Below are 25,912 nucleotides of genomic sequence, written 5' to 3'. Positions count from 1 at the left end.
CCAGTCCCCTGACTTGAAACCCATAGAAAACCTGTGGGGTGAACTGAAGAGGAGAGTCCGTCAGCATCTGCCTCAAAATTTGAAGGATCTGTAGAGATTCTGTACGGAGGAACGGTCTCAGATCCCTTGCCATGTATTCTCCAACCTCATCAAGCATTATAGGAGAAGACTCAGAGCTGTTATCTTGGCAAAGGGAGGTAGCACAAAGTATTGACTAAAAGGGTGCCGATAATTGTTGCACACCTATATTTAACAAAGAGATTTTTTTGATAAACCTGTGTTGTGTTTGCAGTTGTTTGATATCCACGAGAGCAGAGTATTTTTGTGAATTGTTTTTTAAAAGAAGATCAAAAGGTTAAACAATAAAGACACTTTTTCACAGCCTTCTTTGCTCATATTTACCAAGGGTGCCAATATTAGTGGAGGGCACTGTATGTCGGTGATGGTCAGGTGTCCACATACTTTTCGCCATACAGTGTAACTTAAACTAAAATGTTAAGTAATTTTTCACTGCTGGTAAATGAGATAAATTGAGGATCACTACATAGCATGTCATCTTGCCGCCTGTCCTATTATAATAATGATAGCAATATTTTTCTGATACTAAAATTAATCTCTTGATGCACACAGAATATAAAATGTCCTCATATTTCTCCTTTAATTTCAGCAGGTTATATAAATAGCAGTTATTTGGAGACGTAGTTATCTTGGACATAAGTAATTAAGTACAGGCTTGTTAAAAAATCTCTGGAAATGATCATAAACAAAGAGAAGACATCTTATGCAGAAAATTCACAATTGTTCACAGTGCTTACAGTGTGATGGTACAACACTTTAGACACAAAACACTTTATAATCTGATTTAATAGAACATTTATTTATTTAAATGAGTGAAATGCGATTAATCCACACACTTAAAATCTGTATCCCGTGTTTATATATTTCTGTAAAGCTGCTTTGAGAAAATGACCGTTGTAAAAAGCGCTATACAAATAAAATTGAATTGAATTGAAAATGCTTAAAATTCCCAGTTATAAGCGGCTGTATAATTTTGTACACTGGAGTAGTGATTAAAATACTGTGTGGGACTGTTCTGATTAATTAAGAGATTCTGTTTTAGGGCGTTCCCTTACACTTCCACCGAAAGTGGCCAGTAGAAGTTAAGGTAAAAAAAAATGTCCAGTAGCAGATGCATTATGGGTAATGTAGTTTAATCAGCGTGGCCGTACAATACCGATGCGTTGTATCTGTGTGCAATATTCACTACATGTCCCACAAGGACTTTAAATACGTATCAATTCACGTGTCCTTTTCAAAACAAGTTACTTTGCTAATGTGTTTTTGTTCTGTGGCTTACTTGGGAGCAAAGTGACACCATACCACCGTGTTTTATTATTATTTTTTTTTTACAGGTAAGTTAACAAAGGTAAATAATAACGTAAAATATAAAAGATGTAAAGTAAATCAATGACGCTGAGTTTGGGGAGTAAAAGTGCGGTGTTTAGCAGAACAGTTTGGAACTCTGTTAGCATTGAAGCTAACGATGTTTACTCGAATCAGCGATATTGTGTAATATTTACAAAAACAACATCTGTAAATAATTTTCTAATTAATAAAACAGTTTCATTCTGAGCTGAATAATTTAAAAAAAAATCTAATATCAAGTAAACGGTGTTGACAAACAGCTGTAGAGGTACATGTTTGTGAATTTCATTCATTTGGACAGATGTTATTACATATAAAATATGTATCACAACACTTTAAACTATTCTTTATGCTTCACAATAATTCATCACAACATTTAGGTCCAATGCTATATTTGTAACGTACATAAATATGTAGGAATACGTAATGTATGTACTACACGTATGGTAATACATAATGTAAATGTAGAGAGAAAACAAAACCTTCAGTATAAAATAGATTTGAATGTCCAGTCAGCTTCTTGTTTTTGAAAGTGTCAGCATTCGCAAAGGAGTACCAATATACACAACCGTCTTAAAATAAAGTGTGTTGAAGTATTCAGAAGTCATTAATCATCTCATACTTCCTCATTTACTTATATGGAACTTTCCTTCAATGATTTTCCTCCTTATCGGTACTTGTCGATTTCCTCCTTATCGGTTCCTCCTTATCGGTGTCCTTGCTTTTTATTGCTTATTTGCTTTGCTTTGTCATCATTTGACTTAATATGGTCTGTTAGTTCAGAAAGGTTGTTCAATCTTTGCGTTGAATCTCTAAATGCAGCATTTTGTAGATAGCTTTGAAATTAAAAGTAAAGAAACATCCTGAAGCAGCATTTCCATGACCATATTATATGAGCTGGAATGTGGTTGTGGCTTGCTGATGTTTTGCCCTCATCGTATTTAAGGCATAAAGGCATAAAGACATAAAGAGCCCCTTTCTTCAACTGCGTCCTCTTTTTCACATGCTCTCACACAGCAACAGAGTCAGCCTCTCCTTCCAGATCCTTTGCCGTCGGTTAAGTGAGAGGACTCTAACTGTGGAGAGTCTGATTCTCATTTGTGCTTCTTCTGAGAAAATCATGGTGGGTCTTATTAAAATGCACATCATGGATGTGCTTGATCCTCCGCAGGAGCCTCTGCAGAAATGAGTTGGGCATGTAGTCAGTGTACATTGAGAAGTTGTGAGAACCCGTGATTGGGATTGTTTTTATTTATTTAAAAAAAAATTTCTTCCAGGCAATGGTGAACCAGTGAACCAGAAGAGGTCATGGAGGATGACGGGAAACCTCTGCTGGGTTCAATTCAAGCAGGAGATAACTACTCGGACCAGGTGGACTTTCTGGACTCCAGACAAAGAAGGTACGAGTTTGTTTATGTTATATGTTTTACTCTAGTAAAACAACACTGAAGGTTAAATCTTAAAATATGTGCAAGCTACCAGTGTTGAGTTGAAAGTTAAAGTATAAAGTGTTTACATCAAAGATACACCAGCATTATAGAAATCTGCGGTTACATTTATTTGTTTGGCAGACATTTTTACCTGCGTGTGACGTTTATACTGATGATTAGATGATATCCCCTTATACACTTCACTACATACATCTTTAAACAAGCAGCAATGCCGCAGATGCTCCCTGGCATGGTGCCTCATAGCTATGCTACATTATGTAGGTAGCTACATTATAAGACAAGAGAATTTGACCTCAACAGCATGTTAGCTGATATCCACCTACCCTTCCTATAATGAAAAATGTTTTTTCCTTTCCTGATTAAACACTCTGGTTATCCTGTACCCACCTGGACATGAAGACCTGGTAGTCTTTGGTGCACTTTGAGACACTCTCCAGAATAGGGAACATATGGTATCAGGTGAACAAATTTTGTACGTTAAGTAGAATAAATACTTCAGGGGAAAGTACACAAGGACCGCAGCCTATTTTTCCCCATGAATTTCTCAAAGTACTGTTTATTCTATTCTGAAGTAAGGTGAGTCATTTTAGCCATCCTTAACCTCTAGTCATGTTTGTGTTGTCCAGCAGAACCAGAAACTCAGTCCCACTTATGCTAATGTCAACAGAAAAATGACTGAATCACTAGGATAGAGAAGCTGTAGATTTGAGCAGTTTCAGAGTTAAGGGCCTGCTTTGGAAGTGCTGGGATGTGAACTCAGAACCTTCTGGTGACTAGCTGAGCCTCTAAACTACCGTCTCTAATAGCAATGTCCAGTGTCTATGCGTGTGCTGTTTAGGTATCTACCTGGTTGAGTCAACCCCTTCATTTAAAATCATTTTTTTGCATTGTTTATTGCAAATTGGCGTCATAAAAATGTAAAATTGTGACATAATCTCCTTAACGTTCGGCCGGCGCACGTGTTCCAGTGCGTAACCGGCATCTGGATTCAATTCTAGTTTATGTCGCAATATTTTAATTGGACTCACCCTTGAAGTATCTTTTAGGATGCTGTATCAAATACATCTAGCTGCATGTGAGTCATGTTACATTTTGCTGTCAGTCTGCCCAAGTTGGGATTTCTACTCTCTGACTGTTTGTAACATGTTTGCACAAGCTGCTGTTTCTCATGAATTTCCAGGCAGAGAACAGGCATTAATTCATTAATTAAGACTTAAGTCTGAGCGAGGTTCAAATGCCATTTGTTTTTCATCCTATTCGATTTTGTGCCAACTTCACAAACGTGTCATCTGATGTGTTATTTTTAGCTGAGCAAATCATGCGAAGTGCACAGCAAGCGATAGTTCTGGGAAGCGTCTGGATGCTGCGTTGGTGCGTTTACCCACAAATATGTGCTGAAATCTTTTGGATCTGCATTGATCTTGTGACTTTGAATGCCTGTAACTGTTTCCACCACTAAAAGCAGCTGGTTGGCTTTAGTGAACGTTGTTCCTTCCAAGAAAATGTTTTTTTTTTGTATGTGAAGTTTTAATTGGTTTCTAAGAGGTGTGTATTCATGAGTGTTTTATAAAGAAATAATGCATTGAGATTGTTTGGAGTTTGTATGTGCCTTAAAGCTTTGATCCTTTGATTAAACATGATTACGGTTATGTGGCCAAATTGACAGGTGAGTTTATTTGAACATGCTTCCAGGGATGCTGTGTTTACTATAGAAAGTTCTGTTCATTTCCTAATTTAGAGCTCGATAAAGCGTTAAAGACAACATTGTAAGTGTCAGCTTCAATCTAACAGCGAAATGGAGTAAAACTAGGAGATAAAAAGTGCAGGTAGAAGGATCTAATCAGCTTAGAAACATTGACGAGATGAGTTCTGTTGATCAGTGCTCTTGTCTCTTATCTCTGTCTCGCAGGCCTTTCCATGTGGAGCCCAGGAACATCGTGGAGGACTCAACTCAGGAGCGAGTGTCTGCTGAGGCTTCAGTGCTGAACAGCAGAGTTCATTACTATGGCCGCCTGGCTGCGTCATCAGATAGGCTGCTGGTAATCTATGTGCCATCTATCCTCTCTATAAAACTACATACACCAACAAATGATTTCCCCAAAATAGTCTGGCTACTTTGCTTTATCGAATATATGTTTACTTTGAGTCGCACTATGGTGCAGCAGATAGCATTGCTCTCTCACAGCTCCAAGATCCCTTGAGCTTGGGTTTTTCCTCATGTTCTCGAGTCTTTCATGGGTTTATGCCGGGTTCTCCAGTTTCCTCCAACCTCTTAAAACTTCCTAGTAGGTGGATTGGTGGCTCAAAATTGCCCCTAGGTGTGAACGTGTTTGTGTGTCCTACGATTGACTGGCTGCCCATCCGGGGTGTATTCCCGTCTCGCACCCAGCGTTCCCAGGATCCACCGTGACTCTGACCGGGACAATGTGGCTACTGAAGATGAATGAATGAATTCCCTTGACGTGCCCAATGGATAGCTAGCTAACTGTTAAGTGAAAGGATACTTCACATGATTGAAGTCCAGAGATATTCCTTTCCTCTTACCTTCAGTAGCCAGTGTTTACCGCAGTGTCACACTATATGTATATACACAGGAGGTTTAATGTTGATATGATTTGTCCTGGAAGCCGAACTGCGTGTTACTCAGAGCAAGCTGAACACATAGTCATACTGATTACAACTCTAAAACTATTTAAAAGCAGGTGACTTCCAAGCATTCTGATTGTACCACGTGTTTGTCATGAGGTAATGCTTTGGTTTATTTCACCTGACCTCTGAAGGCTCCTCCTGACCATGTGATCCCTCCACCTGAGGAGCTCTACATTTACAGTCCTCTGGGGACAGCGTTTAAAGTGCAAGGAGAGGGAACTGCCAAAAACCCTAGTATTGTCACTATGTATGTATTAGAAATCTAGAAGTTTTCTAATTCTTCATGTAAACTTATAAGCTTGAAATCATGCCAGTGTAATAATCAAGCCACTCGTTTGTGTAGTTTCGCTATCTGGAATACGATGATGGGAACGTCCATACTGAGCATGCCATGGGGAATAAAGCAGGTGTGTGTTCACGTTTAGTTTTCATCCAAAATCGCTGTGCATCACTTGCCTGTAACTGGATTTCTTTTTATTTTTTTGGTTTGCAGTCTGGGTTCACACTGGGAATCATCATCCTCATCTTAATGGGCTTACTCACACTCTACTGTTGTTACAGAATTCTGAAGTCCACCAAATCAATACGTAAGCTAATCACACAGCTCTTATCTCTCGAAAAAAAACGTCATTGTAATGGTTTTTCTTTGCTCAGTTCTTATACAACATGGATGAGTAATGTAACTTCAAATCAAGTCAAGGCCTGATATTTTTCTTTCTAAAGCACATTGATGCATTTTTACATTTGAAAGTTGTTATATAAATGTAGTCCTTTTTCTTCTCCTTATTATTATTATTATTATTATTATTATTATTATAAGGCAGATACACTACACCTGTAAAAAGATTTCAAATTCACGAAAGGAGGTGATGTTTATAGATAGGATAGGACCATTACCCAATGCTCTCAGCATTACAAATGAAGTGAGGAAGAACTCTTGTAGCGGGTCAGCGTTACGGGTGGCACCTCCCTACCCTCCCATTGCTGAGCTGTTTACTACTGTTGGCAAATGACTGCAGGAATTCAGGACTGGAAGATCCTGTACTTCCTCATGTGTCTGTCACATTTTGTGCCGTGCTTTATGTTCCACCTTTGCTCTTGTGTGTCCTGTATGTGTATTCTGCACTTTAGATGCATCTTGTCAAGGGACTCAGGATGTAATAGGTCATAGATCAAATATGATCATTTGTGTTTAGTTGTTTTTTTTTGTTTGTTTGTTTTTTTTAAAAAAAATATATACAATTCTAGAGATTACTGTGATATGAAGCTTGTGTTTACCTCTCCCTTTTTTAAAAAAATCTCAGCTTATATAGATACCTCAGACTGGGAGTTTCCTGACGTGTGTAAATATTACTTTGGGCGATTGGGACAGTGGTCGAGTTTGTTATTTTCCATGGTATCGCTGCTTGGGGCGATGGTGGTCTACTGGGTGCTTATGACCAACTTCCTGTTTAACACCGGCAAATTCATCTACGGTAAGCAGCCATTATGTCATGCTACTTATGTGAATTCACTGATTCATTGTGGTTTAGACAGGGGTTTGTCATGAGGTAAAAGTGCTTTTCTTTTTACCACCAGACTATGTTCACCACATGAATATTTCTGATTCAGAGTTTGGCACAAATGGAACAGACAGAGGTTAGTATCTGTGAGATATTTCAGCCTAGGAGCTCATCATTATTATTGTCTACCATTATAATCACTCACTGGCAACTTCATTAGGAACAACTTTACCCCCATGCTCCTTCATGCAATTCTCCAATCAGCCAAGCATGCGGCATCTGAGCTGTTCATAAAATCGTGCAGATACCGGTAAAGTGCTTCAGTTTACATGGAATGGAAAACTAAATACTTCTGGTGAGCGGCAGTTCTGTGGGCGGAAATGCTTTGTTTATGAGAGCGGTCAGAGAAGAATGAGAGGAAGTATACAGAAAAAGGGGTCATGATTTAAAAAAAAAAAAAAAAAAAAAAGTATCTTCCCTGAGGTGTACTAATATTATTAGTTAAATTTATTTATTTATTTTAATTTTTACCAAATATAGTAATTTATTATCTTTTCCCACCCTGTCACTGACCCGCTGACTGAAACGATCGTTTATTGTTCTTTACCTTTAAGACTTCAATGTAACCACCCATTGCTATGATTGGCTAACATCTTTCCCTGTGAATTAATTATCAATGCCCCCTGCCATAACACTGGGATTTTTTTTTTTAAAGCGACTGAGCGCCTGTGGGAGGGGCCAACGGTGCTATGATGTAAAAGTAGCCGTCGATATCTTTCTGTAGGAGCAGTCATATGTAAATGTATTTGCCCGTGTGATGTCACAAATCCCGACACATCCAAATGAGCCGTTTTTGGAGCTCGGTTAAATAAATGCTGTTTTTGTATTGAGGAGTACTTATAAAGCTATGAAACTTGCAATGACCTCTTGTATGTCAAAAGATCAAGGAAAATTTGACTTAATCAAAATTTTGATGTCATGACCCCTGTAAAGAACCAACCTTTACAACCGATGTGAGCACACCACATTGGGCTCCACTTCTGTCAGCCAAGAACAAGAATCTGAGACTATAGTGGGCACAGGCTCACCAAAACTGGACAGTTCAAGACTGGAAATAGATTGTGTGGTCTTTTTCCAGTCTTCAACTGTCCAGTTTCTACGAACATGTGCCCACTGTAGCCTCCGTGTCAAAGTCACTGAAATCCCCCTTTTCCACAATACTGATGTTTGATGTGAATATTAATGGAAGCACTTTACCTGTATATCAGTGATTTCATGAATTGTTCTGATGCCACATGATTGGCTGATTGGATTATTCCATAGTAAGCAGGAGTACAGGCGTTCCCTGTGTAGTAGCCGGAGAGTGTATATTTTGTCTTTTTCTGCCTGTTTATGTTCATTTTTTTATCGAAATGTTGTAAAAATTACAGTAATGTATTTTTTTTTTTTAAGTTGGGTGTATTAATTCTTGCATAAAAAGTCACGGCTAAGACTAACACATTAGGAAGGCTTCACTTCAGACTTCCAGAGCAGTATTAGCTGATAAACATCGCTATATGCTTCAGCAGTATTGCTGTTAGTTACAGGTGGGCTCAGCATGTTTACCTCCTTGAACTCTGGCAGTTATTAATATAATTACTGAGAGCAGAACCGAAGCTGTAGTTTCTATGACACCTGATCAGCCAACTAGTGTTATTTCCCGTTTCAGCATTTCTAGAATCAGTTGGCTGATGGCACCAACTTCAGACTGGTTACACCAGTGTTGGTGTATTTTATTAAAAAAATAAATAAAATGTTGCTATAATAAATCAAATTGACATGCCGGATAATTTGGCGAACCACGTACATTCAACCAGACAAACGCTACGTGTTCTAGCCTAGATCTCCTGTGTTTGGGTGTGGCTTTAGAAGTGATATAATAGGACAGAGGGCTGCATTTGTTTGAACCTTGCGTTTCAAAACATACAGCTTCAGGTAACTATGGGGAACCAAACCTGCAGAAATTAAAAATAAATAAATAGAAAAATAGATAAATAATGTAATAATAGAAAAATAAAGGAATAAATGACTTGATAAAACAAATATAATTCATTTTAAAATTAAATTTAATCCTACATTTTTTTTGTATTTTTGATTCATTTATTATCATGTGTTTATTTTTTAAATGTATTTTTATAATTTGTAAATATTATTTGTATAATTTTTAATTTATTTTTTTGTCAGTTTATTTATTTATTTATGTGCTTATTTGTTTATTTATACATTTATTTATTTTTACTTTTCCGTGCGCAGTATGGAAATGAGGGAGGCGGTCCCTGTGTAGCTCCAGTGCATCATTGGTTGAGAGTTCACGTATAAGAGTCAGGACGAAGAGAATAAATCACAAACTCATTATTAACCACGTAACGGAGACAAAAATGAACACTAATACATTTGAAAGCTAAAAAGGCTGTAAGGCTACTAGGAGCTGCATAGTTCTTTCACATACACCAAACAACTTTCTTCAAGTTTCCAGCAGTTTGACCCTGTGAGAGAAGTTTCAGTAGGACTTATCGGATGTAAATAAGATGGACGTCCCACCGTGCAGAGAGCCTACATGTCGGGCTTTACTTCGACATTCATGTGGGCATACAGCTCTCCTAAAGCATCAGTAAGCACCTCTACTCTAAATAGCACAGTTATTTGATGCGTGGTCATCGACTTTGTTTCCTAAGTTGCACAACTCTCTTGCTATTTGTGAAGCATCCGCCATAGTTTACACGGGAGCTCCGACCTGACATCGCTCCAAAACAAATGAACAGTATTCGAGCACACGCTTCAATCTACGATGAACTAAGCAAGACCAACCCACCTAATTATCAAACAAGACACTGAAATGTAAGAATAAATACAAAAAGAAATAAAACATGTTGAAAAAAATAAATATCTAAGTGAATTCATGTGGGAATAAAGAAATATAAAAATAAACGAACGCATAAAAGAATAAATACATAAAAGTTAAAAAGAATAAAAATAAATTAAAAACTAAATATAGAAAATAATAAATGAAGGAAAAAAGTCATAAAAATAAATTTGATTAAATTTAATATTAAATGACTTATATTTGTTTTATAAAGTCATTTATTCCTTTATTTATTTTCCTATTACATTTCATTATCTATCTATCTATTTATTTATTTATTTATTTTCATTTCTGCAGGTTTGGTCCTCTATAGATAACTGCCACCAAAAACACTGACTTGACCTTTTAAAATTATATTTACAGCTTTTGGCAGACGCCCTTATCCAGAGCGACTTACAGTTATCTCTGAGCAGTTTAAGAAAAGGTTAAGGGCCTTGCTCATGAGTCCAGCAGCGGCCGCTTGATGCCGCTGGGATTTGAACTCATGACCTTCCAATCAGAAGTCCAACATTACGTGCTCCTTTAAATGCTGCTCATTACTAATATCATAAGAAGGCATTTTTATGTAGTCATATATTTAATCTCACTCCTGAGTGTGTCAGGCAGTATCCTCAGTGAATTAACTCTTTAATGAGCTCCATGTGTACTGTAGCAGTAATCTTAATTTCATCATCTGTCCCAGTGGTTTGTCCATACCCAGATGTGGATCCACATAAGAACAGCAGCATTAGCCTGCATTATGTCAGTGATAACAGTACAGACACAGCGTTGTTTGACCACTGGTGGAATAAAACCCAAACTATCCCTTTCTACCTTATTGTGCTGCTTCTGCCGCTGCTCAACTTCCGCTCGGCATCCTTCTTCGCCAGGTTCACCTTTCTGGGTAAGACTCTGATCTTCATGACGATGATCTGTTTGTCCATTTTGTTCCATTTTGATTAGAAGTGCTGGAAATGGGCTCGTTTGAATATTTGGATTTGGTAGTTTAATGAAGTTCAACTGGTATACATTGATCTTGTTGTAGTAGGTTTTGAATATCTGACAAAGCTTATGATATAATTTGTGCTGCCTCTGTTTACTGAGGCAAACTAATTTGCATTTTCCTATATGGGAGTTATTGATTTCCTGTACTTTCCATGATGACATGTTTGTTTGTCTGTAAGGAGAACCAGACTGGTATGTAAATGGGTTTTGTTTCATTTCACGCAGGCACTATTTCAGTGATCTACCTCATCATCCTGGTCACCGTTAAAGCTTTTCGGCTAGGCTTTCACCTGGAGTTCCATTGGTTCGATTCCACCGATTTTTTCATCCCAGGTAAACACCAGTGCCAGGCAGAGATGAATTGACGAGGGACTCTGCATTATAGCGTCACATGATAATAATGAAAAGAGTAAAGTATTAATTCGGCTACCTTCAGACATTGAGCGATAAATCGCTGTGAAGCCGTTGTTTTCTCATGAAGAGAGTGATGTGCACCATTTTGAATTTACACCCATATTAATACAACTTTGATCCAACCAATCGGATAAAACCAGAGCATATGAGAGGGGAACCAGATGAGACAACTTTAATCCAACCAATCAGATAAAACCAGAGCATATGAGAGGGCAAGAAGTAACTTGCTTTTTACAGGCATGAAGGAGAAACAAATTCCTTTCTTTTCATTGGCAACATGGCAGCAATGAGGTGCCTTGTTTACTTAATAACAAACACTATTTTTTCAAAGTAAAATGGCTCAGGATGGTGTTGGGTCCTCATTATTCATCACGTCACTTGATTGCTCAGCGCTTTTTGTTTTAAACAAAGAGCGAAGCTGCATAAATATTGAACCAAGCTGTTTCATTGTTCATCCGCAATCTGCTCGTGTGTGTTTTGTGTAGAGTTCAGAATCTGGTGTCCTCAACTCACTGGTGTTCTCACTCTGGCCTTCTTCATCCACAACTGCATCATCACCCTCATGAAGAACAACAAGAATCAGGAGAACAACGTAAGTGCAGCTCTTCCCTCAGTTTCACACCCATGCCATAGTTTGCTTGCACCTCTTAAACAATCAAGACGGACAGTTTATTTTAAGGTGGACTGGTTAACCGTCATCAGATAAAGCCAACTAGACTGCCATTTGCGTGGTTTTACTCGTTACTGCATACAGAAGTAGAGCTCAGATCTTAGGGAACAGAGATTTTATAGTTTTGCACGCGAGTCTCTGTGGCAAATGCAGACTTCCTGATCAGGAAGTGTCCACTGTGGCCTCATCAGTAGAACACATGAAGTCCGTTGTCAGCAGAAATCATGGTTTCTGGAACAAAGTATTGCTTGTTTCACGTCTTTTTATACCATATATCCTGCACTTCCCTGATCACATGCAATGCTGAGGTTAGATCGAATGAATCATCTGTCTTGCTGGGTCTCCTGCACTTCCTTATTACATGCTAATATAAAATTAACTCGAAGTAAGATCAAATCGAGTTAAATTTAACATCAATTGAGTACAAAAGGTGTTGTCTGCAAAAGTCTGACTTTGGAACAACAAGCTGCTTATTGCACATCTTTTATTGCTGTGTCCTGTACATCCTGATCACATGCTAAGACCATTTGCATATAGCCCTAATCTTGTATCATAATATTTATATAACTTTGGATGATAATGGAATGTATCAGTGGTTTGTAACCTTTTTGCAAGTTCTTACCAAGAACTTTTTAATTTTTAAATTTTTTTTATACACTTAAGAATGACAATGTTTTGCGACAACCAGATGGGCTAGTTTGAGTATTTTAGAAACTGCTGATCTCCTAGGGTTTTCACACACAACAGTTTATAAAGTTCTCACAGAATGATTGTGATGAAAGAGGTTGGAGGAGAATGGCAAGACTGGTTTGAAGCATGTACATTTACATTTATGGCATTTGGCAGACGCCATTATCCAGAGCGACTTACATTTATGTCATTTATACAACTGGGCAGTTGAGGGTTAAGGGCCTTACTCAACGACCCAGCAGTGAAAACTTGGCAGTGCTGGGATTTGAACTCATGACCTCCCGATCAGTAGTCCAACGTCTTAATCACTCTTAATAGCTCAAATGATCACTCTTTACAACTGTGCTGAGCAGAAAAGCATCTCCGAATGCTCAACACATCCATCCCTGAGGTGGATGGGCTACAACAGCATAAGACCACATCTGTTTCCACTCCTGTAAGCCAAGAACAAGAATCTGAGGGTACAGTGGCACCAGTACCACGGTTAAATTCACTCAGATCACATTTTTCCTTTTTTCTGATATTTGCTATAAACTTTTTCAAAAACTCTTGACCTGTATCTGCATGATTGTTTTACTTTTTTGTTTTTTGCACATGATTGGCTTATTATATAATTTCCTGAATGAGGTGTTTCTATTAAAGTGGATGGTGAGTGTATATGAAAATGGGATCTAAAAATAGCTTCTGCATAACATCATTTATTTGTATCTACTTACTTATAAAATTTTTCTGAGCTTCCTCTGTATCATTATTCACATAAACCAGTATTATGAATGAATGCTCAATTCCAGCACCACATGTTCAGCAGTTTTGCTCTAATGTTTAATCAAATCCATCATTTGGATGTCATTTTTCTTTATTCCAAATGACCTTTGTACATATCTACCAGTCAGATGTCTGCTGGCCACCCATTTATACCACTAAGCAACACAATACTACAAGTAACATTAACTATTCAAGGCTTTAATACGATGGAACTTGTGTTTTTTTGTGGTTGCAGGTTCGAGATTTGTCCTTGGCTTACCTTTTAGTAGGTCTAACATACCTCTATGTGGGAGTTATGATCTTTGCTTCTTTTCCTTCTCCACCACTGTCTAAGGACTGCATCGAACCAGTAAGCCTTATTTCCTCTTTTTGTCCTGTCTGTGAGCTGTTCAGCTTTCACATATGTCTAATTCTGGCTTGTTGATGCCATTTAACAATGGATTCTCATGCTGACCCTTGCTTTGGGACAGAACTTTCTGGATAACTTTCCCAGCAGTGATGTAATGGTGTTTGTGGCTCGAGCCTGTCTGCTGTTCCAAATGACCAGCGTCTACCCGCTGCTGGGTTACCTGGTTCGGGTGCAGCTGATGGGCCATTTCTTTGGTGATCACTACCCAAGGTAAAATGTCTCATATTGTAAGCTTTCTGCAATCAGTTACCACTGAGATTCAGCAGAAAGGCTGTTTGCAGACACTGTATTTTTTAACAGAAAAAAAATTTCTGACTGACATGGATTTGTGGTAATGTTGGGGGGGGGACGGGACATTCTCTCTCTCTCTCACACACACACACACACACACACACACACACACACACACTAACCATAACGACATTATCACCCAAGTGTATGTTAACTAGTTCTAGTCATAATAATAATAATAATAAAGATTTTTTTCAACATTTAGTCTAACCATGGAGTAGAGGTTGCTTGCCTGAGCTTTGAGATGAAAAACAGAAACTAGAGAATGCTTGGTATGACCCAAGGCATGTAATGGGTCATTTTTGGAGTTGGTAACATAGGGTTAAATGTGGAGGGAAGATAATAGAGTCAGCAGCCACAGCAACCGCATGCTTAAAATAAACATTCCACTATCTGGTGTGTTCCCTTGGTGTGCAGTGCCCAAAACAACATCCCAAATATTGATTTTTCACAATATGTGATATTTGCAAAGCTCATTAATGCTTCACCAATGATATTTACAAAGTACCGTGCTCATTTGAAGTGGGGTTCTGCTCTCTCTCTCTCTCTCTCTCTCTCTCTCTCTCTCAAGATGAAGAACTTGTACACTAAAAATGGAGTTAAAACTTTGATAACCTTTTTGTATTTCTAGTGTTATTCCCAAAATTTCCTTTAAAACTGGTAACATACTGATGAATAATGTGTACCTTCCATACTATTTTCAAGCAGAGTTTCCTCATTCCTGAATGTTGAGCAAATGTTGAAATTCAAAGCAACTTTGCAGCGATCACAATAAATATAGCCACCAGCGTCATAATGTGATTAACTGATTGTTTACATCATCACAAAACACAAAAACTGTGAAAAAGCATGTGTGTGTGCTTGGACGATGCATAACTGTAAGCAGCCATTAAAGCGGGACTGGGCCATAATACCCATAAACCAACAAATGTACCAAAACAAACACATTTTTTGTCCTTAGTAACATTGCAGTGGTAAACTAACACTAACGAGCCTTTTCTTTTCTTTTTCATTTTCTTTCTTCTGTTGTTTTTTTCCCTCATTTTCCCTGTAGGCTTTTACTTCATTTATCCAGTGATAAAATGCACTTAAGGGCACTGAGAAGCTTTCAAAAGTTTTCAAAAGCACTCTCTTGTGACAAAAGATAAATCCAGTACTGGTATTGTAAGGCCTCATTTCACCCATCTTATAGCCATTTCCACAGAATACTGTTCCTGATAAAAATATACCAAACAGACAGGTTGAAAACAGCCTAAATATGCTGCATGTGTTTCTCAATGTCATTTGTATACTATGAAACCTGTCAGAAGGTGGTTATGAGGAAATAGCCTGGAGTGATGTGTTGAAATGAGCATTATTTTAAATAGGACGCTTCTACAATCCAAGTAGCAGCATGCATTAGGATTTGAATAGATAAAGTGGGGAAGTTTTGTTTTTTGTTCATTGGCTCTGCAGTTCAGTTATTATAACTTGCATTTCAGGTCAAGTGGTTTTTGTTGCCATTCCTCTATCTAGCTTGTATACATTGGAACGAAATATAATTTTCCTCATGGTACAACATAATACAGTAGTATTATGTGTACCTGTAGTACACAGGACTACACAAAGTGCACATTCACAACAGTGTGAGACAAGCAAAAATAAAGTAAATACAGAATACAATGGATACATGGGACGAAAAACACACTGTTGTGTGGAAAAACTAATGCAAAAATGGTCTGTGTTGTTGTAGAAGTTGACTGTGGTAGCAGCAATAAAAGACTCATTATGGTACATTTAGAGTCCTAATAGTATAAGTGTCCAATAACAAGTAAAACTGTCAGATAAATAACATACTAACTGTTATTTATTTCTTTGTTTTATAGTTTTTTCCATGTCTTTGTCCTGAACATCCTCCTTGTGTCTGCTGGGTTCCTAATGGCCAGGTTTTATCCAAACATTGGATCCATTATCAGGTGAGAGAAAAGTGTGACTTCAAATTATGACAAAACATCTCGTATGAACATTAATTAATGAATAACAGTGCGAGTTTGCAATAATGTATTTCACAGTGTGAAAATAAAATATAAATGATTAATCCATTAATATTGGCACCCTTGGTAAATATGAGAAAAGAAGGCTGTGAAAAATTGTCTTTATTGTTTAACCTAAAAGGGTTGACCTAACTTTAGATTGTTTTTTCTGGATAAACCTGTGTTGTTTGCAATTGTTTGATATCCATGAGAGCAGAGTATTTTTGTGAATAAAGATGGCACTGTGTATGTATATTACAGTATAGAAATTGTGCAAACCAGAATAAGACATTATGTCTTATAAAACAATATGTAGGTTGAATTAATGTAAAAATAAATCTATCTTAAAGATTGACTCTAGAATACAGGATAGTGTCTTAAAAAGAACAGGTAGTAGAATCCGTCAATATAATATATATAAATGTTGTTTTCTATAGTTTTCTCAAGTCTTGAGGACAGGGACTGTGGGAAAGCTGTAAATATTACTCTGGGCCTCAGATAGTCAAGTTTAATCAACTGACAATGAACTGATGCATATGAATGTTTTCTTATGTTGTATACATGGCTCAATAGTGAGGACACGCTCAACCAGGAGCAGTTGTATTTAATTTTTAATAACATTTTTTTTTTTTTTTGCATAACGTAGATAAGTAGCAACACACTTTTATGAATAGCATGTATTTACATAGTGATTAGATTTATTTTTAATACTTATATAAATGTTCCTAACTTCATGATTTTGTAAACGCATTTTTTAAAAAAAGCTATGTTTTTTTAAATCCTCGTTTATACCGTACATGTTCCTTTGAATAGATTTTGAGGTTTTATACTTTTATGCGCACGTTGTTTGATTATGCATACTCATTTTGCATACTTATTTTTTGATTCTTTTCATAATGCTGTACCTTTACAGAACAAAAAAGCAGTTTTAGTGATGTTTGTTTTTTCCACCCATATTCTCACTATCGTTTTTCTCAATTGTAATCAGTTGTTTAAGTAGGTACGTGTAAGGCGTCACACTAGTCGCTGTGTGCTTTGTATTGTCTATTTGTTCTGCTTAAGACACACATTGCTGTGGAGCATCTTCCATTTGTGTAGATATCAGGTGAGTCAGTAAATATATATCTGGGAACAGGGCTGATAATGCTCATGTTTGGAGCTCTCATTGATCCTGACACGCTGACAACTGAAATGTCAGAAACTTGACGTCACTATTCATATATATTGTTAAAGACTAGATTTATATAGTAAACAAAAATAGTGGTTACAGGAAAAATGATGTATAAATGAAAACTGACTTTATGGTGTGTTTATCATAATCGGCTGTGTCCAGGATACATAATCCACATTGTTATGCAAGCTAACTCCACGCTCTTTAATAAAGTGACCCAAAGTTAGATATAGATACAATGAAAATTAAAATGAGAAACGTTCATTGTGTCTTCGGGACATCACGAGTTTGAATCCCGATGATGCTGCAGCCATCCGTTGCCCGGGAATCCAAGAGAACAGAAAATTGTTCTCTGGGTAGGTGGGATGGCAGTACACATACTCCTGTCAGTCACACAGACACATCTGGGCATCTGTGAGCTGATGTATGTGAAAGAGGTTAGATGGTGCTCTCCACAGTTAGTAGCTGTTCTGTAATAGGGAAGAGCTAGCTAGTGGGTGGGGTTATTAGCAGTTGACCAAATTGGGAGAGTACTTCACTATATGGCCAAAAGTTTGTGGACCTGACCGTCTCACCCGTATGTGCTTGTTGAACATCTCAGTCCCACTTTGCTGTTATAATAACCTCCACTCCTCTGGTAAAGCTTTCCACTAGGTTTTGGACTGTGGCTGTGGTGATTTGCTCATTCAGCCACAAGAGTATTAGTGAGACATGGGGTGCTTTGTGCACAGGGGCATTGTCATGCTGGAACAGGTTTGGGGCCCCTTCTTTCCAGTGAAGGGGACTTGTAATGCTGCAGGATACAGTGCATCCGGAAAGTATTCACAGCGCTTCACTTTTTCCACATTTTGTTATGTTACAGCCTCATTCCAAAATGGATTAAATTCATTATTAGTGGCCAGTGTACAGCGACATTCTATATATTCTCTGTGCTTCCAACTTTGTGGCTACAGTTTGGTCAAGAACCAAATCATATGGGTGTAATGGTCAGGTCTCCACATACTTTTGGTCGTATTGTGTATGAGTGGAGCTTAGCCATATTTCTATGGACATTCAATGTAGAATTGTTACCTATTTTCAGTAATGCTGTACTGAAACTATGATGTAAGCTATCAGATTAAATGTTTAATAGTGAACAATTTCTTCTGTGTGTATATATAGTACATTTCTGCGCATTTGGTAAGTTTGCAGTTGAAGAAATTAGGTTGTTTTCTGTAGTGGATCATGGCAGTTTTGAGAATGCCTGAAAATATCTAAAACGGTGAAAATGAAGCCTTAATAATGATTTCAAATCAGGTCTAAAATGCAGGTTGAGCAATATAATTATACACTGTAAGGTCATTTATCTTTCTGAAAACATCTTGAGCATTCATACGTTTTCAGTAAATGCTTTTCCGGGTTGGGACAAAGATCCCATTCTTATTCATATTCTGGTTATTCTAGCTTGGGTGTGTGCGTGCGTGTGTGTGTGTGTGTGTGCGTGTGTGTGTGTGTGTGTGTGTGTGTTTAACATATTGTTTATTTAAGGATTATAAAAGGATAAAGTTGCAGTCTGGCCATAGATGGTTAAAGAGATTAAAGATACACATTCAAAATATTCAGATACATACAAATATAATACATACTTGTTAAGAAAAAAAAAAAAACACCATTGAATGATACTTATTTACTTATTATTATACAACCACATATAGTTATGCCAAATTGAATGTAGCAAAAATGTTACAGTCTAAATAAAAGCAGAGGACAAGAAGGGCGATTGGAGCAAGTGAGGCTGGGCAATATGACCAAAATATATGATTCTTGAAGACATTTTTATGATGCACGATATGTATCATAAGATGTAGGTTTGCTCACAAACTGACAACAGTAGCGTAGCGCTTTATTAAAAAATTGTCTGCAAAAAGTATTTTTAATAAATAAAAAAGTTATTTAAAAGATAAAAAATGTTTAACACTGAAAAGGAGAAAACATTTTTTTTTTTAAATTGTCATAAATGTTTAACATTTTACAACTGAAAAGATTTTAACATCAATCCAGCTTCTTCCAGTCAGTCTGTAATTACATTTATTTAAAAATAAAATCGCAATATCCACAATATCTCAGTAAAGTATGTTGAAACGTACAGTGCTGTGAAAAAGTATATGCCCCATCCTGATTTCTTCTATTCTTGTGTATGTCTAATACTAAGTTGTTTCAGAAATTAAAACAAAATCTAAGATAAAACAAAAGCAACCTGAGTAAACACAAAATACAGTTTTTAAATGGTAACGTTATTTATTGAAGCCAAAAACTTACCAACTGGGCCTGTGTGAAAAATCTATGAAACTGCATTCATAATGGGGTTCAGCTGGAATAGACGCAACTAGGCCTGGTTACTGCAAACCCTGTTCAATCAAATCAACATTTAAATAGAACTTTTTCAACAGCATGAAGTTGGTTAAAAGGTCTTATCTAGTAACACACTATACCAACATTCAAAGCAATTCCAGAAATGATAAGGTGATAAGAAGGTGATTGAAATACATGAGTCTGGGAAGGGTTATAAAGCTATGTCAAAGGCTCTGTGACTCCAGAGGACCAAAATGAGAGGCATAATTTGCAAATGGAAAAACTCGGCACAGTAATGAACCTTCCCAGAAGTGTCCAAACTTCCAAAATACTTCGAAAAGAGCAAAACAACTACTCATCCAGGAAGTCACAAAAAGAGCCAAGGACAACATCAAAGGACCTACAGACCTCTCTTGTGTCACTGTTCATGACGCCACTATCAGAAAGACACTGGGCATGGAAGAGTGGTGAGGTGAAAACCACTGCTAACCCAGAAGAATATTAAGGCTCCTCTGAATTTTTGCCAAAACGCACCTCAAATGTTGATTGTTGAGTCAAAAGTGGAACTGTTTGGAAGACAGAGGTCCTGTTACATCTGGCGTAAACCAAACACAGAACTCCACAAAAAGAACATCATACCTACAGTCAAGTATGGTGGAGGAAGTGTGATGGTGTGGGGATGCTTTGCTGCTTCAGGGCCTGGGCAACTTGCAGTAATTGAGGGAAACATGTATTCTGCTCTCTACCAGAAAATCCTAAAGGAGAATGTCCGGTCTTCAGTCCGTAAGTTGAAATCAAGCGCAACTGGATTATGCAGCAAGAAAATGATCCAAAGCATAGGAGTAAATCCTAGTCCTAGAAGTAAGTGAAAGACTGATTTCCAGTTATCAGAAGCAGTTTGTTGCAGTTATTGCAGCTAAAAGTGGCACAACCAGATTTTAAGTTTAAGGGGGCAATTAGTTTTTTCACATGGGTGATAGGTGTTGGATAACATTTTTTGCTTCAATAAACAAATAAATAAAAACTACTGTGTGTTTATTCAGGTTGCCTTTGTTTTATGTTGTATTTCGTTTGAAGACTTAAGCCTATTTAGTATGAGAGAGACTCAAAAACAAAAGAAATCAGCACTGTAACTTAGTCCAGAATCTATTTAGATAATTATTACCATTTATTTAGGGTAAAGGTTATTCTGAAAATAAGTTTAAGCTTATTATTTCTATCATTAAAAAAAAAAGGAATTCCATCTCGGTCACATTGGTGTATTAAAGTGTAAACATGAATGCAGCCTTTGAGAAATTCATACTACATTATTAACTTTCCTCCAAACCCTTTCAGCTTTACAAGTGTGCTATAAGTTAGTCCTGTTAGGTTTTCATGGCACAGCTTTAGGTCCAAGTTATTGTTGGAGCCCTCTGCTGCCTGTGAAGTGAACAGCAGTCAAATGAATAGCAAAGACCTCTAGCCACTGTTGATACTAAGTATGCCACTAAGTCAGGGGTGCCCAAGCTTATCCGGAAAGGGCCGGTGTGGGTGCAGGTTTTCATTCCATCCAAGCTGAAGCCACACCTGAGTCTATTGAAAGCCAAGATCAACTGATTAAACAGGTGGAATCGGGTGTGGCTCCTGCTTGGTTGGAATGAAAACCTCACGTTCACACCGGCCCTTTGCGGATAAGATTGGACACCCTTGCACTAATGGAACAGGGCAGAGCTTTCTGCTTTATTTTTATTTATTTTGTCAGAGGACAGAGTCTCAGACAAATAAAACATGGAGCTTTTATTCTTCCAGCCCTGGTGTTTCCGATCATGTATAGGGATTGCGGGCTCCTGTTGCCTTACGAACATCGTTTCACTCTCACATCCGAGTGGGGAAACAGGAAACCACACAGGTCTCTCGAGTGTGCAAATGTCTATCCCAGTGTTCAACGAAGTGATGCCACTGCCATCTGGAGTCCAAGAGAACATATTTGCTGGTGCTCTGTGAGTGGGTGGAGGGCTTTTCTCGTTCCTCTGTCTGTCAGAGCATCACTAGCTTATCGCAAATGCAGTTAGCAGATTTTCAAAAAAAAAAACCCAAACATTCATCTGCCCTGATTGCCCAGATTCCCTGATGCCCAGATTTTCAAAGCATATTCAGCTGCCCTGTAAAATTGCATGAGTTATTGTTTCAAAAGACATCATGTGTCAAAGGACACACTAATTTTGTTGTGCAGTAACAGATTGAAAATTGGTTACAACAAAGTGAAAAGAAAATTGTTTGTTTGTTTTTAAATGTGTTTTTTTTTTTTTTGTTAATAGAGTTGGATCTGCCTTTTTAACACCCTTTAATTACTTTTATTTTGCTTGTTATACAGCAAAAAACAAAAAAAACCCCCAAGAACAATGAGCTGAAACTATATAATGACAATAAATGTTAAAAAGGCTGACTACAGATCTATGGTTAACTGAAAAAAAAATCTGCATCTATAAGGACAAATGGAATCCAATAATATGCAAATAAACTGGTACTAAAATTGGATATAAAGGATTTTCAGCTTGAAAAACAAACTTTGTTTGTTTGTTTGTTTGTTTATTTATTTCCCCCCAAAATATTTCAGGCCAGGTATGAGCATGTGCAGATATATTACATTAAAAAAAAAAAAAAAAAAAATTTGCCCATAAGAGGGAGCTGTTTCAAATAGTCACTTTCCAAAACAAACAAACAACAACAAAAAAAACTTTTCACAGATTCTCATTTCTCCAAACCTACCTGCAGATAATGGAACACAAAATTATATGTATTATAATTTGAATAATTTCCTAACCTGTGTGTGTGTGTGTGTGTGTGTGTGTGTGTGTGTGTGTGTGTGTGTAGGTACTCGGGGGCGACATGTGGTTTGGCTCTGGTGTTTGTCTTCCCCTCAGCTGTCCATCTGAAGGCCCTGAAACGTAGCGGTGAATTGCGCTGGCCCTCTGCTTGCTTCCACATCCTTCTCATCGTGCTCGGAGTGGCCAACCTCCTGGCCCAGTTTTTCATGTAGTACCATCACATTGTTCTCTGGCACATGTTCTTACAGTTGTAGTTCTGGTTTTGGCACCTAGGTGGCGGTACTGCACATCACTTAGGTGGTTTCAGCAAAGAAATCCAGCTACTTTGGCCAAAGTCACCTTTGTTTGAAATTGAGCCCTGTAAGTAAATGTTACTGACTGAAAATCAACCATTAGCATGGTTGTGTTTGAGTTTATTTTTAATTAAATTATATTAAAAGATTCAACTGCCAAGGAATGTTTAAGTATCGTTCTTCCTCCGTGGCCGATTATTCCACAGAGAGGAGCTCTGTGTGATCAGAGCAGGTATAATCTGGACGTCCCATTTAACAGACAGGTGACTATAATCACCTGAGGAGTTATCACTTGTATTTCAACTGCACTGTTTCAAATGCTGCATTGTTTTACTGTTTGTTTTTAACGCAGATTTGAACATGATTTGAACGCATGTCTCTGGGTTCACAATTTCAAACTGTGAACTGAACAGAATGTTCAGGTCCCACACCGACGGTTTTATTTTTGTACCCGTTTTCTGTATTTGTGCACTCCGTTTCTCTGAACGTTGCGCTGAACATTTTGTAATTTTACAGTTTTGACACCCTTCATAAAAATGAGCAAAAATGAATACAATCATTACACACAGTAATTCTTAAAAACAAGCGTACAAAATTTCTCATTGGAACTACTTTTTGAAAATAAGAGACTTGTGTGTGAAAATCCCAGGAAATCAGCAGTTTCTGAAATACTCATATTCAGCCCATCTGGTACCAACATCCATGCCATGGTTAAAGTCTCCGAGATCACACTTTTTCCTCGTTCTGATGTTTGATGTGAACTTCAAGCTCTTGACATGTATCTGTAATGATTTTTTTTTTTTTTGCATTGTGCTGCTGCCACATGATTGGCTGATTAGATAACTGCATAACTGTACAAGTGTATATTATCTACAACTATTTATTTTTCCTTTGCTCTCCTCCCCCAGGTTAACCTTTTAACCATGACCTATTTCCCTCGAGTGTAAATAAGAGCTTGTGCAGATGTAAAATCCTTTTGTCATTCATTAGTGCGTGGGGGGAAAAACCTAACCTCTCCCAGCACAAAAGAGACCTTTGGTTGTTGACCCACAACAATAAAGGTTATACAAATATATAAGCAGGTATACATGCCATAAAGCACAATGAAGGCCATAACAAAACGGTTTGGACTTCTGAAACAGGTGTAATGAATTGGACGCATGAGCACGCGGTCTCCTCTCACGGTGAGGAGGATGATGGAGGGAATAAAGGGCCTGAAGATCACAGTTTTAGAGTTGTACAATCAAGTTTCAAAATCAACCCCTTTAAACACCAATTCACACTAGCCAGCTACACAGAGTCAAATGAAAAGCCAAAAGCCACATATTTTAGGCCCTATTGAAATATTTACCTCATTGAAAGGCATTTTGTAGATCTCTGGCTTTGTTGTAAATACATGCCAAGCGAGGATTTATTTAATTTTTTTTGCCCAGGAGAATGTAGTGTTTAATTGACTGATCTTTTTTTGTAATGTATCTTTAAGGGCAATTGCTCTGTAATTATAACGTGTCAGAGATTGACATTTTATGTAATATAAATATCTTGGTACTTAGTAGAATTGATTGAGTAGCATTAATTATACACCTCCTATATTTTACACTGTGAAAGACACTGTAAAATATAGAGGTGCATCATTAATGCTACTCATTCAATTCTACTAAGTACTAGGATATTTCAGCCTAAAGTCGCGTTCAAAGAACGCGAAACGATCGGTCGCTTTTGGCTTATTCACGCCTGCACGATAGGTGGCGCTGACCGAGAACGCATTTTACACCTCCACTCTAGGGGGCACAACCCACTGTTCAGCTGATCGGCCTATCGTCTTTAACCACCGAGCAGAGGAATCGCTTAAATGTTGGCGCGTAGCACCACAAGGCGCACAGACTGTTAACGCCGGGTTGCCTCTAGCAGGAGGTTCACACTTGGCCATAGATAGAGCTTTCAACAAGATGATAAGCCAAACATACTTCCAAATCATCGTAAATAAACACAGTCTGTGTTGTAAATCAAAGAGGAAAGTCCAAATGTGCAAAACCTCCAAACATCTTTTACATGAGTCTCGGACTTTGTTAGACATTGCAGGAATAAACTTGGTGTTATTCTTTACAAGATATTAAGTGTAAGGTTGCTGATAATGTTGACATCAGTGTTTTGTTTTGTTTTTGTTTTTTTTGGGGGGGTGCACTAATTTTTGTTTCTAAAGGAACCCCACACACAAAAACAAACAACCAACTAACTTATGGTAGATTATTGTTTTTTTAAAAAAATATATATATATAAAATTGCGCTCATTTTCACGAAGGGTGCCAATATTTCTGGAGATGCGCATTAACCTATCAAGCTATCGACTATTACAATGAGTGGTGTATTGCAATGTGAAACTGTTTAATGGTAATGTATTGAAGAATGGATGAAGAAAGGGATATAAATGACCCGAGTGTAAGTGCTGACATCCTTTAGTAGTGGCTATGCCGTGATCTCGCTACTCTCTGGATCTATATAAAGATGCTCATGTTCTTCTTTGATGACTTTCATTTGTCAACGTTGCAGCATTAGAAATTCATGCGTGTCTTCAGTGATCAGGTACAGATTTACGACGCTGACATTTTGTTGGGTTGCAGAGTTTTAATTTGCACATCAGAGGAATTTTCATAGTTTAAGTTGCTTGGAAAGTTGTGTAAGTTGTGTACAAGCCATATAGCTCACGCTCTTGTTTGCATTTTTAATACATTTAATAAAACCTGTATAATTGTATATAATGACTGTTTTTGATCTTTTAAGCTCTGTTTCTGAGTAAGTAATGTTTTAGTGTAGAGTATTTGATCAATATTAGTCAGTAGTGTATGAGTAGTTTGTTTTGCACCAAGCGTTTAGAGGAAGTAAGTTAAAGTATGACCTTGTTGTAAATGACAAGGACAGTCTGTGGCTTGGAAAGGCTGGGCAATATGACAAAAAAAAAATATCAGATGTGATATGCATCATGATATACAGGTTTGATAAGAAACTTCCAGCGAAACATTAGTGTTGTAATAAAAAAAAAATTTAAAAAATGGAGCTTAATGATGCTGAAAAGGACAGGAAATGTTTTTAAAAATTTTAAAATATTGTGCTTCAAATTTGTGTGTAATTTATTTTAAAAAGATTAT

General features: G+C 37.4%; 1 protein-coding gene across 1 annotated transcript; it reads left to right on the top strand.

Moving 5' to 3' along the window:
* The first annotated feature begins 1,187 nt into the window (after positions 1-1,187).
* On the top strand, positions 1,188-25,591 carry slc38a9 (solute carrier family 38 member 9). The gene is made up of 15 exons (XM_053645370.1): positions 1,188-1,412; positions 2,703-2,825; positions 4,786-4,915; positions 5,657-5,772; positions 5,869-5,932; positions 6,019-6,112; positions 6,830-7,000; positions 7,104-7,163; positions 10,612-10,812; positions 11,139-11,246; positions 11,813-11,919; positions 13,688-13,801; positions 13,923-14,071; positions 16,018-16,107; positions 22,520-25,591. The coding sequence occupies exons 2-15, from the start codon at positions 2,734-2,736 to the stop codon at positions 22,683-22,685; spliced, it is 1,662 nt and encodes a 553-aa protein (XP_053501345.1). The 5' UTR covers positions 1,188-1,412; positions 2,703-2,733; the 3' UTR covers positions 22,686-25,591.
* The last annotated feature ends 321 nt before the right edge of the window (positions 25,592-25,912 follow it).

Source organism: Ictalurus furcatus, chromosome 16 (assembly GCF_023375685.1).
Source record: "Ictalurus furcatus strain D&B chromosome 16, Billie_1.0, whole genome shotgun sequence".
Lineage (NCBI taxonomy): Eukaryota > Metazoa > Chordata > Actinopteri > Siluriformes > Ictaluridae > Ictalurus > Ictalurus furcatus.
Note: the sequence above shows the minus strand (reverse complement) of the source record. Positions and strands in the feature narration are given on the sequence as shown.